General features: G+C 43.8%; 1 protein-coding gene across 2 annotated transcripts in view; it reads right to left on the bottom strand.

The window, feature by feature from the left end:
• Positions 1–17,738, bottom strand: part of tmtc1 (transmembrane O-mannosyltransferase targeting cadherins 1) — a 168,556-nt gene that overhangs the window by 83,642 nt on the left and 67,176 nt on the right. For both annotated transcript variants that reach the window (XM_069156344.1, XM_069156345.1), the window contains 2 exons: positions 13,082–13,155; positions 11,541–11,717 (listed from right to left, as the gene is read on the bottom strand). In XM_069156344.1, coding sequence (XP_069012445.1) covers positions 11,541–11,717; positions 13,082–13,155 — 251 coding nt within the window. The remainder of the gene's footprint in view (positions 1–11,540; positions 11,718–13,081; positions 13,156–17,738) is intronic.

The following is a 17,738-nucleotide window of genomic DNA, read 5'->3' as shown; positions in this document are numbered from 1 at the left end:
ACAGCTGCATCTGCACTCCTCAAACATGGACAGAACAAAGTCACAATACCTGGATTCAACCAGGAAGTAACTATCTATTTATAGTATTTCCCGCTACGGCCCATCAGCTGCCAAATATGGACGTCATGTGACCTCCTTCACTATTCAGAAAACAGTGAAAGAACAAAGTCGTGATTCTTCACTCGTTCTGTTGTTAATTAACTGCTGTACAGTTCCAGCTAGGTTCCCTCCTCCAACACTTTCCATCCCATCATCTCTCCTCGTCACACCTCTTCATCCTCGACAGACTGTCTGTCAACCAGTTAGCCTCTTCTGTGGCTCCAACAGCAGCTGTTCAGGTTTAATTAAAGTTCAAATTAAATCAGAAGCAGTTTCATCTTCTCCAGATACCAAACAGAGACACTGGCAGCATCCCATAATGCCTCCTTGTAGCAAATCCCATAACAACAGGCAGACACACTGTGACGAACCTCCCCAACACCGACAGCTTCAGTTAGCTCGACGTCTTTTCCATTGTCTTCTTGTTCTAATCAGCTGTTCTTGTGTTTCTGATCATTGTGTGAAGTTCAGGGACGATCAGATTTTCACCATGAAACGCTGCTCTGTTCAATAAATAAATAAAAAAGATTAGAACTAAGATATTTCTGTGATGTGCAGCATGATTATTATCACCGGATTTATTACAGATTTATTCATTTATCAGGTAGTGCTTTAAAAAAAAAAATTTGATTTTTCTTTCTCGACTTATAATTTTTTTTGAATTCCTGCAATTTTACGCATAAAACTCACTTAAAACTCCACAAATGATATCGACATTTTTGAGAAAATCTGCTGGAAAATCAAACATTTTTGATCACAACAATAAACATCCTGCAGATTCCCAGAGGACGGACGGAGGAGGACGTACATGCAGTGCAGTCCTCGCTCTGAAGACTGTCCATCTCACTGAAAATATTCAGGTGATCTTTGATGAAAGAATGAAGAAGAAGGACTTTTATTTGCGAGTCTGTTTCACTCAGTATATTTTGACACACTTCCATGAACACTTCCTCCCTCAGCAGGGGACCAGCCGGGTCTCAGGAATCCACCTGACTCCAAGGATACGTGGTGTAAATTGTTCCGGCTGTCTCCGGCCTCCACTGCTCCTCCATGAACTCAAGACTTTTCATGCCCATCCGAACAACAAGCGTCAGAAATCACCGCCTCCGACTCACAGTCACGAATCCTTCACATACTGTTGATTCAGCACGACATGCTCCTCTCAGTAACTTTGACAAGTTTAACATCGGATTAAAGGTGCAGCATGTAAAACTTAAAGATGCCCTTCTGTGAATTTAAAGTCTATAACCTTTCTTAACATCTATGTGGTGTGGCTAGTTAGCATGCTAACTTCAGTAGGAGTCTCAGTGAGTGACATGATGTCAACTCTACGATTCCTTCACAGCCGTTAGATAATTGCGGCTCATTTTTTGAATGTTTTAAACTAAAAACCCTCCAGATTGCACCTTTAAAACCATAAAAAACAAGCTGCTGGTTTACATAAGGTTTTGGAGATCACTGAAATAAGATGAGCGTGAGATTCACCCTCTGAGCTTCACGACCATCCGCTCCAACAGCGGCAGGAACTCCAGACATTATCCCCAAAAAGTCAAATCAAAGGCCGTGACAACATATCTGTACAGTTTATGAGCTCTCCCACGCCAGCTGAAGGTATTTCTGTGCAGCCTGTGATGACATGTAGAGATGAAGAAGAAAGGAGCTGTGACAGGAGCTGAGGGTTTAAACAAGGTTCATTTGTTTGGAAGGTTTCCTTCAGCTTTTCTCAGCCTACAGCAGACGGACCGATTCAGGATGTTTCACAGTCGCACCATCACGTCAGAATATCTGCGCTGTCTTCAGGACATTTTTACCAGATTTTCCCATAATGCATCCTGACGTGCTTGGCATATTCAGGAACTCAGATCCCCTATAAATGTGAAACTGTCCTCCGTCGTGCAGCTCGGAGAAGAGTTTGGCAGCACAACGAGACGGTGTGAAGCTGCCAGAGAGTGTTTGGGGTTGGAGAGGTTAACCTGCCTCTCATCAAATTATCCTCCAACATGTAAACACAGAAAGCGACAGACAGGAGCGCCTCCATTTTATCCTCAATTCACTCTAACACACTCACCAGCAGCGTCTGACAGTACAGTATGTTAACCTGATGCATCCCATAATGTAACTAACAGAAATACACAGACATGAGTTGATGTATGAACCCGTCTGTCTGCAGAAGGATCTCCGGGTTTGACAATAATTGATCTGATTTCTCATTTTTCCTTCTGGACATTTCTTCGACCTGTTTTTGCTTCTTGGATGCAATCCTCCACAAATCCTTTTTCCTGTGATAAATATTAAATATTTCAGAAGACTACAGACGTTTTTATGTTGTTAAATGCTTCCATAATGAACTCAGTGCCATGTTAATAAACATGTATTGATCTGTAATCTGAATGTATTCAACCAACAAGATTTATTCTCATTACAGAATAAACTTTCAAAATTCAATCGACTCTTCAAATCAAGACAAATGCAAAGTTTCTAAAGAAGGTGTTTGTTGAACCAATCAGCTGTTAGAACAGGTGAGCACCAGGTGTTTCCCATTTACACAACTTTTCCACTGTTTAGTTGAATCTGTCTCAACGTTTTAGACACGTGTTGCTGCCATCAAATTAAAAATAAGAAAATATTTTTATAAAACAATAAAATGTCTCCGTTCCAACATTTGATATGTTGTCTTTGGTCTATTTTAAATTAAATATGGGTTTATGTGATTTACAAATCAACACATTCTGTTTTTATTTATATTTACAGTCGGTTCCACCACAACACGCCCACAGCTGTAAAACCCCGTCATCATAAACTGGACAGACACAATATGGAGAATATCAGGATGGGTACTCAGTCAGCTCAGACTGACGCACCACACAATGAAATACGATCATCTGCAGAGAAATACAAATACTTCAATTCATCTGTAAACTCACGCTGTTGATTTCCAACATTAAAACTACTTATTTCTCTGCCTGATATCTGTATTTTTGAACTAGAACATAAGAATTATCCCGGCGTCAAAAGGCAGCTTCAGTAAACCCTCCCTCACCTGACTGCACCTGTAATTTTGTGTGAGGCAGGAATAGAGTGAGCAGTTTGTTTGTCGGGAGATAAACACTCTGAAAGGTCTAAATCCTGCAGAGGCCTCCGTATCCCTCCTCACAGGCTGGATGCCGTCTGCAGCACCACATTATCAGCCCTCTGCCAGCTTTACACCGCCACTGCTGCTATTACACAGGCTTACTGCTCTGTGTGTGTGTGTGTGTGTGTGTGTGTCTGTGTGTGTCTGTGTGTGTCTGTGTGTGTGTGTGTGTGTGTGTGTTTGTCTGTGTGTGTGTGTGTGTGTGTGTGTGTGTGTGTGTGTGTGTGTGTCTGTGTGTGTGTGTGTGTGTGTGTTTGTCTGTGTGTGTGTGTGTGTGTGTGTGTGTGTGTTTGTCTGTGTGTGTGTGTGTGTGTGTGTGTGTGTGTGTCTGTGTGTGTGTGTGTGTGTGTGTGTGTGTGTGTGTGTGTGTGTGTGTGTGTGTGTGTCTGTGTGTGTCTGTGTGTGTGTGTGTGTGTGTGTGTGTTTGTCTGTGTGTGTGTGTGTGTGTGTGTGTGTGTGTGTGTGTGTCTGTGTGTGTGTGTGTGTGTGTGTGTGTGTGAGAGAGAGAGACTCCTGCAGTATGAAGGGTTATCATAGCAGCTGGCAGCAGTTTACAGGAAGACACAAACAAGACAAAGCAGAGACGAGAGACACACACACGCACGCACGCACACACGCACGCACGCACACACACACGCACGCACACACACACACACACACACACACACACACACACACACAGACACACACACACACACACACACACACACACACACACACACGCACGCACGCATGCACGCACGCACGCACACACACACACACACGCTACCAACTGGGCCTAATTCTTACTGTAACAGTTCAGGTACTCATAAACTGAATACTGTCAGGAGGAAAAGTCATGAGTTCTCAAGAATAAAACAGAACCGAGTTTCCAAAAAAGTTGTGACACCGTGTGAAATGTAAATAAAAACAGAAAGCAATGATTTAAAAATCACACAAACTCATATCTAACTGAAAATAGACCAAAGACAACATATCAAGTGTTGAAACCGAGATCATTGAAGATGGACTGAGGTGAAGTGGACAACTGTCCTGAGGTCTGATGGATCACAATCTGAGATTCTGTTTGGAAATCATGGACGCTGCATCCTCCAGGTTAAAGAGGAGAGGGACCATCCAGCTTGTTATCAGCTCAGTTCTAAAGCCAGCATCTGTGATGGTACAGGATGCATTAGTGCACATGACATGGGTAGCTTGAACATCTGGAAGGAAGCATTAATGCTGAATGATATATTCAGGTTTTGGAGCAACATATGCTGCCATCCAGACAACGTCTCTTTCAGGGAAGGTCTTGTTTATTTCAGCAGAACAACGTCCAACCACATTCTGCACGTATTCCAACAGCATGGTTCTCTAGTAGAAGAGTCCACTGATAAACTGGCCTCCTGCAGTCCAGACCTGTCAATCATTGAAAACATCTGGAGCATCAGGACATGAACAATACAACAAAGGAGACACCAGTTTTTTGAAACGGGGTTGTAAAAAAATTCAAAATGTCCATTTACACAACAGCAACATAATATACACTCACCGACCACTTTATTAGGTACACCTGTTCAACTGCTTGTTAACGCAAATATCTGATCAGCCAATCACATGGCAGCAGCTCAATGTATTGAGGCATGAAGACACGGTGAAGACGAGCTGCTGAAGGTCAAACGGAGCATCAGAACAGGAAGAAAGGTGATTTCAGTGATTTGAAGGTGGCAGGTTGTTGGAGCCAGACGGGCTGGTCTGAGTATTTCACTAACTGATGATCTACTGGGATTTTCACCAACAACCATCTCTAGCTTTACAGAGAACGGTCCGACAAAGAGAAAATATCCAGGGAGCTGCAGTTCTCTGATGCCTTGTTGATGCCAGAGGTCAGAGGTCAAAGGAGAACAGCTAGACTGGTTGGAGATGATAGAAAGGAAATAGTAACTCCAATTAAAACTGCAAGCAGTGATGTACGGGCCCTCGCACTCCAGCGCACCGTCTCCCCGAAGATGTCTCCCCGACGTGCAGCGTGCGAGGGACCGCGTATACCCACTTAAAGTTGCTATTTTTGTCTCGTTTCCTGTCTCCAGCAGGGGGCGCTGGCGAGCCGTTTGGCCACGCCCACTCGCAAAACACATCAGATGTATCGTCTCACCACGCCGGATGTATGTCATACGTTTCGTGAGGTTTCAAGCACCCGTTGACCTTAAAACATCAACTTCCTGTATCACGGCGAGACATCAAACTTTGCCGCATCGTCACGGCGACACCCAAGGACAAAGTTGAACGAATGTCTCAATATATCATCAACTACATGTTTAAGTTATTGTGACCCGACTTTAGGTTCATGGGATCAACCAGCTCGACGTAGAATGTGAACGTATGAAAAGTGTCATTTCCAGTGGCCAACAGGGGGCGCTATGAGCTAATATTACCCCACAGGGGTCTTCAGGGCGGGGCTGTTATCATACCTGTGATGTTTGGAGAAGGTCGGTCCATGTACATAAGATTTAAAGCAACTCCTGGTTTCATGGTGAGACGCTCAAAATGGCCGCCTCTTACGGGCAGGTGTGATACACGTGTCCACCGGATTTGGTGAATTTAGGTAAATGTGGCCGCCGGGGCATCTCTGTAGGGGGCGCTCTCGAGCCGTTTGGCCACACCCACTCGCGACTCCACTAGAATACTAAATTTTTCGCCGGGAGACAAATGTGTTTCTACTTTCATGAGTTTTTGTATATGATGAAGATTCCAAAAAGGAAAATCCCTTTATGTAAGGAGAAGAAGAACGACCAAGAACGAGAACATTTTTATGCAACAACAGGGCTTCACACCGATGCTCGGTGCTCGGACCCTAATAAGCACTCGTTCCAACCGAGGTATGCAGAAGATCTGAACAACATGTGGAAGCTTGAAGCAGACGGACTCCAGCAGCAGAAGACCACCGGGTCCTCCTGTCAGCTAACAACAGCAAACTGAGGCTGGATTCACACCGGCTCATTGGACAGGAGAAGATCGGAGTAACGTCTCCGTCTGATGAGTCTGGATTTCTGCTGCCACATTCAGATGGTCGGCAGAGTTTGGCATCAACGACATGAAAGCGTGGATCCATCCTGCCTGGTATCAGCGGTTCAGGCTGGTGGTGATGGTGGTGGTGGTGTGGTGGTGGTGGTGGTGTGATGGTGCGGTGATGGTGGTAGTGGGGGGATGGTGGTGTGATGATGTGGTGATGGTGGCAGTGGGGGGATGGTGGTGTGATGGCGGTCTGATGGTGGTGGTTTGATATTTTCTTGTCCCACTTTGGGTCCTTCGTACCAGCTGGGCATCATGTAAACACTACAGCCTACCTGAGTATTGCTGCTGACCGTGTCCGTCCCTTTATGTCCTCAGTGGACCGTCTCCTGATGGCTGCTTCCAGCAGGATAACGCACCACGTCACAAAGATCAAATCATCTCAAACTGGTTTCTGGAACATGACGATGAGTTCACTGGACTCCAACGGCCTCCACGGTCACCACATCTCCATCTAATAGAAGCTTTGGGATGTGGTGCAACGGGAGATTCACATCACGGATGTGCAGCTGATAAATCTGCAGCACCTGTGATGTCATCATGTGAATATGGAGCGAAACCTCTGAGGAATGTTTCCAGCAGCTCGTTGAATCTACGACACCAAGAATTAAGAATTAAAGCAGTTCTGAAGGCAAAAGGGTCCAACGGTACCAACAAGATGAACCTAATAAAGGTACACCTTGTGACTGGAAAAAAAAGTGACCAGGTATTCTGGTTCCGTGTGATCCACATGGTGGCCGGCAGAATGACCCGTCCAATGTGAGCAAAGCAGTCGAGAGTTCTAGACATGTAGGGAGGCACACCGAGCACAACCATCAGTGATGTCATCAACCATCCAGTCTGTTTTATATCCAGTCTGTAGTTTTATATCCAGTCTGTGTTTTATATCCAGTCTGTGTTTTATATCCAGTCTGTAGTTTTATATCCAGTCTGTGTTTTATATCCAGTCTGTGTTTTATATCCAGTCTGTAGTTTTATATCCAGTCTGTTTTATATCCAGTCTGTAGTTTTATATCCAGTCTGTAGTTTTATATCCAGTCTGTGTTTTATATCCAGTCTGTGTTTTATATCCAGTCTGTAGTTTTATATCCAGTCTGTAGTTTTATATCCAGTCTGTAGTTTTATATCCAGTCTGTTTTATATCCAGTCTGTAATTTTATATCCAGTCTGTGGTTTTATAGTGCATCCGGAAAGTATTCACAGTGCTTCACTTATTCCACATTTTGTTATGTTACAGATTTATTCCAAAATGGATTAAATTCATTTTTTTCCTCAAAATTCTACACACAATATCCCATAATGACAAAGTGAAAATAGTTTGTTGAAAATTTTTGCAAATCTATTAAAAATAAAGAACAAAAATATAACATGTACATAAGTATTCACAGCCTTTGCTCAATACTTTGTTGAAGCACCTTTGGCAGAACTTACAGCCTCAACTCTTTTTGAGTATGAAGCTATAAGCTTGGCTCCTATTCTTGGGCAGTTTCTCCCGTTCTTCTTTGCAGGACCTCTCAAGCTCCATCAGGTTGGATGGGGAGTGTCGGTGCTCAGACATCTTCAGATCTCTCCAGAGATGTTCAATCGGGTTCAAGTCTGGGCTCTGCCTGGGACACTCAAAGACATTCACAGAGTTGTCCCGAAGCCATTCCTTTGTTATCTTGGCTGTGTGCTTCGGGTCGTTGTCCTGTTGGAAGATGAACCTTCGCCCCAGTCTGAAGTCCAGAGCGCTCTGGAGAAGGTTTTCATCAAGGATGTCTCTGTACATTGCTGCATTCATCTTTCCCTCCATCCTGACTAGTCTCCCAGTTCCTGCTGCTGAAAAACATCCCCACAGCATGATGCTGCCACCACCATGCTTCACTGTAGAGATGGTGTTGGCCAGGTGATGAGCGCTGCCTGGTTTCCTCCAGACATGACGCTTGGCATTCAGGCCAAAGAGTTCAATCTTTGTTTCATCAGACCAGAGAATTTAGTTTCTCCTGGTCTGACAGTCCTTCAGGTGCCTTTTGGTAAACTCCAGGTGGGCTGTCATGAGCCTTTTACTGAGGAGTGGCTTCCGTCTGGCGACTCTACCATACAGGCCTGCTGGGTGGAGTGCTGCAGAGATGGTTGTCCTTCTGGAAGGTTCTCCTCTCTTCACAGAGCAACGTTGGAGCTCTGTCAGAGTGACCATCGGGTTCTTGGTCACCTCCCTGACTAAGGCCCTTCTTCCCCGATCGCTCAGTTTGGCCGGGCGGCCAACTCTAGGAAGAGTCCTGGTGGTTCAAACTTCTTCCATTTACAGATGATGGAGGCCACTGTGCTCATTGGGACCTTCAATGCTGCAGAAACGTTTCTGTACCTTTCCCCAGATCTGATCCTCCATACAATCCTGTCTCGGAGGTCTACAGATGATTCTTTGGACTTCATGTCTTGGTTTGTGCTCTGACATGTCAACTGTGGGACCTTATATAGACGGTGTGTGTCTTTCCAAATCATGTCCAATCAACTGAATTTACCAGGTGGACTCCAATCAAGTTGTAGAAACATCTGAAGGATGATCAGTGGAAACAGGATGCACCTGAGCTCAATGTTGAGTGTAATGGCAAAGGCTGTGAATACTTATGTACGTTTTTTTTTTTTTTTTTGATTTTTAATAGATTTGCAAAAATTTCAAAAAAAATGTATTTCACGTTGTCATGATGGGATATTGTGTGTAGAATTTTGAGCAAATGAATTTAATCCATTTTGGAATAAAGCTGTAATATAACAAAATGTGGAAAAAGTGAAGCGCTGTGAATACTTTCTGGATGCATTGTATATCCAGTCTGTGTTTTATATCCAGTCTGTGGTTTTATATCCAGTCTGTAGTTTTATATCCAGTCTGTGGTTTTATATCCAGTCTGTAGTTTTATATCCAGTCTGTGGTTTTATATCCAGTCTGTAGTTTTATATCCAGTCTGTGGTTTTATATCCAGTCTGTAGTTTTATATCCAGTCTGTAGTTTTATATACAGTCTGTGTTTTATATCCAGTCTGTGGTTTTATATCCAGTCTGTAGTTTTATATCCAGTCTGTGGTTTTATATCCAGTCTGTGGTTTTATATCCAGTCTGTAGTTTTATATCCAGTCTGTGGTTTTATATCCAGTCTGTAGTTTTATATTCAGTCTGTAGTTTTATATCCAGTCTGTGTTTTATATCCAGTCTGTAGTTTTATATCCAGTCTGTGGTTTTATATCCAGTCTGTAGTTTTATATCCAGTCTGTGTTTTATATCCAGTCTGTAGTTTTATATCCAGTCTGTGGTTTTATATCCAGTCTGTAGTTTTATATTCAGTCTGTAGTTTTATATCCAGTCTGTAGTTTTATATCCAGTCTGTGTTTTATATCCAGTCTGTGGTTTTATATCCAGTCTGTAGTTTTATATCCAGTCTGTAGTTTTATATCCAGTCTGTAGTTTTATATCCAGTCTGTGTTTTATATCCAGTCTGTAGTTTTATATCCAGTCTGTAGTTTTATATCCAGTCTGTGTTTTATATCCATTCTGTAGTTTTATATCCAGTCTGTAGTTTTATATCCATTCTGTAGTTTTATATCCAGTCTGTGTTTTATATCCAGTCTGTAGTTTTATATCCAGTCTGTAGTTTTATATCCAGCCTGTAGTTTTATATCCAGTCTGTAGTTTTATATCCAGTCTGTAGTTTTATATCCAGTCTGTAGTTTTATATCCAGTCTGTGTTTTATATCCATTCTGTAGTTTTATATCCAGTCTGTAGTTTTATATCCATTCTGTAGTTTTATATCCAGTCTGTGTTTTATATCCAGTCTGTAGTTTTATATCCAGTCTGTAGTTTTATATCCAGCCTGTAGTTTTATATCCAGTCTGTAGTTTTATATCCAGTCTGTGGGATGTTGCACCAAAACACACACAAGGAGCAGCGGGTAGCATCCAGTGAACATCTGCAATCACTGTTCCAGGAGTATCAACTTACTGGAGCAGCTGGCAGTGAAGTCATGTGACCAAGGAGAGAACATACAACATGGATGGACACGGTCCGAACTTCTTTCTGCTGTGAGACACCGTGCCGCCTTTTAACCACGTTTTAACCGTACTTTCACATGGTGTCACTCACTGAAGGACACACACACACACACACACACACACACACACACAACAGGAAGGGTCAAGCAGCTGCAGTCAGTGTGTGTCCATGAAGGAAACACAGTCCTGTGATCTGGTGACATCACAGCAGTCTGTCAGTTCAACATGAAGAAGAGGAGGAGCTGACAGCTGTCAATCACTACTGGAAAACTGGCAATGGTAATAATCACTATAATAATCAATAATTATTATCAGATTAATCTTCACTGGTAGTCAAACTGTACAAATGAATAAAAAAATAAATAAAAATACAGAGAGGACGCCTCAATCACACACCAACACACACAGCAGCTCACCTGGTCAGACCTGGATCAGAACCCGGGTTCAAGTCCAGCTGCAGGTCATCCTCTCTTCATTATTACAGTGAATACAATTTAAAAAAGAGGACTCCAAAATAAGGATCTTCATGTTTACCTGTGACGCTGCACAGCTTCAGGAACACGACAATGAAAGCTTGTGAACTTAAAAGAAGAGAACCCAAGAAGTGAACAGGAGCGTCCGACCCGGAGCCAGAGCCCCATCTGATGACATCATTCAGGTCTAAGAGCTCAATATTAAAATCACGAGGTTGAAATGTACTTTCACAAAGCTGAGATTAAACTCTTTTAACGCTGTGATCCAGGACCGAAGCTCTAAAGCTGAGTCTGTCTGTGGACTGATGACGTCTCAGATCATCAACAACACTTTCTGGATTTTAAAAGGGAAGTTTCCAGCCAGTCGAGGTCACATCTCAGAAAACTGGAGATCTGTCAGATAAAAGGAGGAAAACTGAAGAAGAGCTCCTGCAGCTAGAAAACGGAGCTCCAGTTCCAGAGTGAAAGGATGTTTTAAATCTCGTCCTTTAACCTGAACGTGCATCCAGCTGTAGATATAAATACTGATGAAATAAATGCACCCTTCCACATCAATATCACAACCACAGAGCACTTTATATTCCAGCTCTTTCTGGTAGAAAAAGCACTTTGTCTGCTGAACAAACTGTGTGTCTGCAGCCGGCAGCTCTCCGGAGGAAACCGTGAACTGTGTAAATATAAAACCCAGCAGAACCCCGGCGTTCCCGCCCAGCGAGCCGCGGCCCGCAAACATGGAGATAAGAAAGAAATGAGAGCCTCACCAGACGAGCGGCCGGCGGCAGAGGACCAGCGCGTCGTACAGAAGACACACCGCGAACACGGTGATGCCCGTCTCCTTCACCAGCATCGCACACGTCCCCAGAACCAGGCTGACGAGCAGCGAGCCGGCCCACACCGTGGAGGGCAGAGAGGCCTCGGAAACACACGGGGCCACGCTCCTGGAGGACGGGAGGACAGACGGACATCAGGACACATTCTAATTAGTCATTAAGCTGACGGTAAACTACCAACGACATCCTTTAAAACAGCATTGGCTAAAACAGAAAGAGTTTCAACTGGAGACACAATTCTGAAAATTGAACCGACAACTCCCGGTTTTGATAAACTGATACACATCGGAGGAAACAGCTTCGGTTCCACCAAGACAACCTTCAGCAGTCGCTCCGTTGATGTGCTGCTGCAGTGTGAAGCTGTTTGAAGGATGTTCTGGAGTATAATATAAAATATAAAATATAAAATATAAAATATAAAATATATAATATAAAATATATAATATAAAATATAAAATATATAATATAAAACATATAATATAAAATGTATAATATATAATGTAAAATATATAATGTAAAATATAAAATATATAATATAAAATATAAAATATATAATATAAAATATATAATATAAAATGTATAATATATAATGTAAAATATATCATATAAAATATATAATATAAAATATGTAATATATAATATGAAATATAAAATATATAATATAAAATATATAATATATATAATATATAAAATGAAATATATAATATAAAATATGAAATATATAATATAAAATATGTAATATAAAATATATATAAAATATATAAAATATATAATATAAAATATAAAGTGTGATTGTCCGACTTCAGGCACAACATGTTCCCAAAAATGTTTCACAATAAAAGCCTTTTTATGAGGGGTTTCTGTCATAAAAGGCTATAGGGCTTTTATTTTGAAAAATACAGGAAGTGTTCAGTTTCTATTGACCTGTACTGTAGTAACTGACGACACAAATGATAGCGGATCATAACGACGCTCCAAGTGAATCAGTTAATACATCTTAAATGTAATTATGATAAATGGGACTGTTCCTTTTGTTTTTATTGACCCTCTTGAATAAATCTGATAAAATATGTTCTTGAATTTTAACTGGATCAAATAAACTGAAAACTGTATCTCCTCAATTCCAGAAATCAGTGGATGAGCGTCACTCCAGCAGCAGAGTGTCATTTCACAGGTCCTGTTGGTGGTGTGAATTCAACCAGAACACCACCATCATCATTATTATCTTCATCATCATCCTCCTTATCCTCATCCTCCTCATCATCATCTGCATGGCCAGCTCGTCTTCATCAGTCTGTCAGGCACGCTGATGGATTCTACTCGTGTGTGTGTGTGTGTGTGTGTGTGTGTGTGTGTGTGTGTGTGTGTGTGTGTGTGTGAGTGTGTGTGTGTGTGTGTGTGTGTGTGTGTGTGTGTGTGTGTGTGTGTGTGTGAGTGTGTGTGTGTGTGTGTGTGGTAACGTGTCATCTTACCAAACATAGGAGAGGAATGTCAGCAGGAACAGCAGCCCGGCCAAGACGTCCGCCCGGCCCACGATCCCAGACACCTGCAACACACACACACACACACACACACACACACACACACACACACACACACACACACACACACACACACACACACACACACACACACACACACACACACACACAGAGTTCAGAGATTGCTTGTGAAGTCCATCATGTTGCTAAACTACAGTGAGATGCACCACCTGACCTGCTGCTCATCAGGTGTCTGTGACAGCAGGTGTGTTTCAATTTTAGTTCACAACAGACAGAACGATAAAAGCTGTAAAAATGGTTGGAATCCAAACTGTTGAATGTTCTTCGGGAACAGTTGGAGACCAGAGCTATAAAAAGCCCACAAAACTGTTCAATATCCTGCAGCTGCCTCTGAAACACGTCAGGGATACAACACACAGCCAATAACATGCAGAGATCAGGGAACAGGATTTTAACTTGAGGTCCACGTGTCCAACATTTAATGGTTTTAAAAGGTGGATGTTGGAGGACATGGTAACATGATGGTGGTTAGAAGGTGTGATGGTGGTCAACAACTGTAATCATCGTGTCTGAGCCAACATCAACCATCAACCATCAACCAGCAGTGATGTAATCAACTATCAGTGATGTCATCACCCATCAGTGATGTCATCGTTGGTTTGTGAACGTTATGAATCCTCCAGTTCAGATTCTGTCCGTCACCATCTTGTTAGTTCGGAGCGGTTTGGAGCAGGAAGTGACCATATTTGGGCGAGCTGGGGGAGGAGCCAGCGGTGGATCTGACCGATCTGATTGGAAACCTGACGATACTACGTCCCGCCCACCGATAGCTGTAACCTGACTGCACCACAGGCCTGTCAATCAAACAGATACGCCCCCAAAAACAGGTCTTCTTGAATCTTCTTTTCTAATGAATGAGGGATTATTTTCAGATGGACCTCCAGAAAACTAATAAGAAGGAGTGACTTTAGCTAACAACACCGAGATAACTGATGGACACATTTTATTCACTTTGGATTTGATGAGAGAAGTTGAATGGGAGTCTATGGAGCCGGAGGCTTTTTGGAGCCGACCTCTAGTGGCACTCGCTGGTATTGCAGCTGAAGACACTTCTGGATCTGAAGCGACAAACGTTTTTATATCCAATCTGTGAAAGACACACATTCTGCAACATTTCAGGACGGACTGCAGACTAAACTGTTATCTTCCTGTCTGAGCTGTAATTCCGAGTATCGGTTGTATATCTTCTAAAATATACTGCTGCTTCTCCATAAAGGTGATCGACAGCTCCAGCCGGGGGTTTGTGTGTGTGGAGGAGCAGCGGGGGGGACGGAGGAGGAGGAGGAGCAACATTCATGTGATATCTCAGCAACTCCCACACAAACATTAGCAGTCATAAACTGTCAGAAAGATGGAAGAAGAGGGACATCAACAACAGGAGGGACATCAACAACAGGAGGGACTTCAACAACAGGAGGGACATCAACAACAGGAGGGACATCAACATTAGGAGGGACATCAACAACAGGAGGGACATCAACAACAGGAGGGACTTCAACAACAGGAGGGACATCAACAACAGGAGGGACTTCAACAACAGGAGGGACATCAACAACAGGAGGGACATCAACAACAGGAGGGACTTCAACAACAGGAGGGACATCAACAACAGGAGGGACTTCAACAACAGGAGGGACATCAACAACAGGAGGGACTTCAACAACAGGAGGGACTTCAACAACAGGAGGGACATCAACAACAGGAGGGACATCAACAACAGGAGGGACTTCAACAACAGGAGGGACTTCAACAACAGGAGGGACATCAACAACAGGAAGGACATCAACAACAGGAGGGACATCAACATTAGGAGGGACATCAACAACAGGAGGGACATCAACAACAGGAGGGACATCAACATTAGGAGGGACATCAACAACAGGAGGGACATCAACAACAGGAGGGACATCAGCATTAGGAGGGACATCAACAACAGGAGGGACATCAACATTAGGAGGGACATCAACAACAGGAGGGACATCAACAACAGGAGGGACTTCAACAACAGGAGGGACTTCAACAACAGGAGGGACATCAACAACAGGAGGGACTTCAACAACAGGAGGGACATCAACAACAGGAAGGACATCAACAACAGGAGGGACATCAACAACAGGAAGGACATCAACAACAGGAAGGACATCAACAACAGGAGGGACATCAACAACAGGAGGGACTTCAACAACAGGAGGGACATCAACAACAGGAGGGACATCAACAACAGGAAGGACATCAACAACAGGAAGGACATCAACAACAGGAGGGACATCAACAACAGGAGGGACATCAATATTAGGAGGGACATCAACAACAGGAGGGACATCAGCATTAGGAGGGACATCAACAACAGGAGGGACATCAACAACAGGAGGGACATCAGCATTAGGAGGGACATCAACAACAGGAGGGACATCAACAACAGGAGGGACATCAACATTAGGAGGGACATCAACAACAGGAGGGACATCAGCATTAGGAGGGACATCAGCAACAGGAGGGACATCAACAACAGGAGGGACTTCAACAACAGGAAGGACATCAGCAACAGGAGGGACATCAACAACAGGAGGGACATCAACAACAGGAGGGACATCAACAGCAGGAGGGACATCAATATTAGGAGGGACATCAACAACAGGAGGGACATCAACAACAGGAGGGACATCAACAACAGGAGGGACTTCAACAACAGGAGGGACTTCAACAACAGGAGGGACATCAACAACAGGAGGGACTTCAACAACAGGAAGGACATCAACAACAGGAGGGACATCAACAACAGGAGGGACATCAGCATTAGGAGGGACATCAACAACAGGAGGGACATCAACAACAGGAGGGACATCAGCATTAGGAGGGACATCAACAACAGGAGGGACATCAACAACAGGAGGGACATCAACATTAGGAGGGACATCAACAACAGGAGGGACATCAACAACAGGAGGGACATCAACAACAGGAAGGACATCAACAACAGGAGGGACATCAACAACAGGAGGGACTTCAACAACAGGAGGGACTTCAACAACAGGAAGGACATCAACAACAGGAGGGACATCAACAACAGGAAGGACATCAACAACAGGAGGGACATCAACAACAGGAAGGACATCAACAACAGGAGGGACATCAACAACAGGAGGGACATCAACAACAGGAAGGACATCAACAACAGGAGGGACATCAACAACAGGAGGGACATCAATATTAGGAGGGACATCAACAACAGGAGGGACATCAACAACAGGAGGGACATCAACAACAGGAGGGACATCAACAGCAGGAGGGACATCAACAACAGGAGGGACATCAGCATTAGGAGGGACATCAACAACAGGAGGGACATCAACAACAGGAGGGACATCAACATTAGGAGGGACATCAACAACAGGAGGGACATCAGCATTAGGAGGGACATCAACAACAGGAGGGACATCAACAACAGGAGGGACTTCAACAACAGGAGGGACTTCAACAACAGGAGGGACATCAACAACAGGAGGGACATCAACAACAGGAGGGACTTCAACAACAGGAAGGACATCAACAACAGGAGGGACATCAACAACAGGAGGGACATCAACAACAGGAGGTACATCAACAACAGGAGGGACATCAGCATTAGGAGGGACATCAACAACAGGAGGGACATCAACAACAGGAGGGACATCAACATTAGGAGGGACATCAACAACAGGAGGGACATCAACAACAGGAGGGACATCAGCATTAGGAGGGACATCAACAACAGGAGGGACATCAACATTAGGAGGGACATCAACAACAGGAGGGACATCAACAACAGGAGGGACATCAGCATTAGGAGTGACATCAACAACAGGAGGGACATCAGCATTAGGAGGGACATCAACAACAGGAGGGACATCAACAACAGGAGGGACATCAGCATTAGGAGGGACATCAACAACAGGAGGGACATCAACAACAGGAGGGACATCAACAACAGGAGGGACATCAACATTAGGAGGGACATCAACAACAGGAGGGACATCAACAACAGGAGGGACATCAACAACACTAGGGACATCAGCATTCAGAGGGACATCAACAACAGGAGGGACATCAACATTAGGAGGGACATCAACAACAGGAGGGACATCAGCATTAGGAGGGACATCAACAACAGGAGGGACATCAACAACAGGAGGGACATCAGCATTAGGAGGGACATCAACAACAGGAGGGACATCAACAACAGGAGGGACATCAACAACAGGAGGGACATCAGCATTAGGAGGGACATCAACAACAGGAGGGACATCAACATTAGGAGGGACATCAACAACAGGAGGGACATCAGCATTAGGAGGGACATCAACAACAGGAGGGACATCAGAATTAGGAGTGACATCAACAACAGGAGGGACATCAGCATTAGGAGGGACATCAACAACAGGAGGGACATCAGCAACAGGAGGGACATCAGCATTAGGAGGGACATCAACAACAGGAGGGACATCAACAACAGGAGGGACATCACATGACAACAGGATCAGCTGCTCCAGCATTCAGAGCCAGAAGCTGTAATCTAACAGCTGGTTGT

This window comes from Embiotoca jacksoni, unplaced genomic scaffold (assembly GCF_022577435.1).
Source record: "Embiotoca jacksoni isolate LCO1_2020_lvr unplaced genomic scaffold, fEmbJac1.0.p SCAF_21, whole genome shotgun sequence".
NCBI lineage: Eukaryota > Metazoa > Chordata > Actinopteri > Embiotocidae > Embiotoca > Embiotoca jacksoni.
The sequence above is the reverse complement of the archived record's forward strand: the minus strand, read 5'-3'. Positions and strand labels throughout refer to the sequence as shown.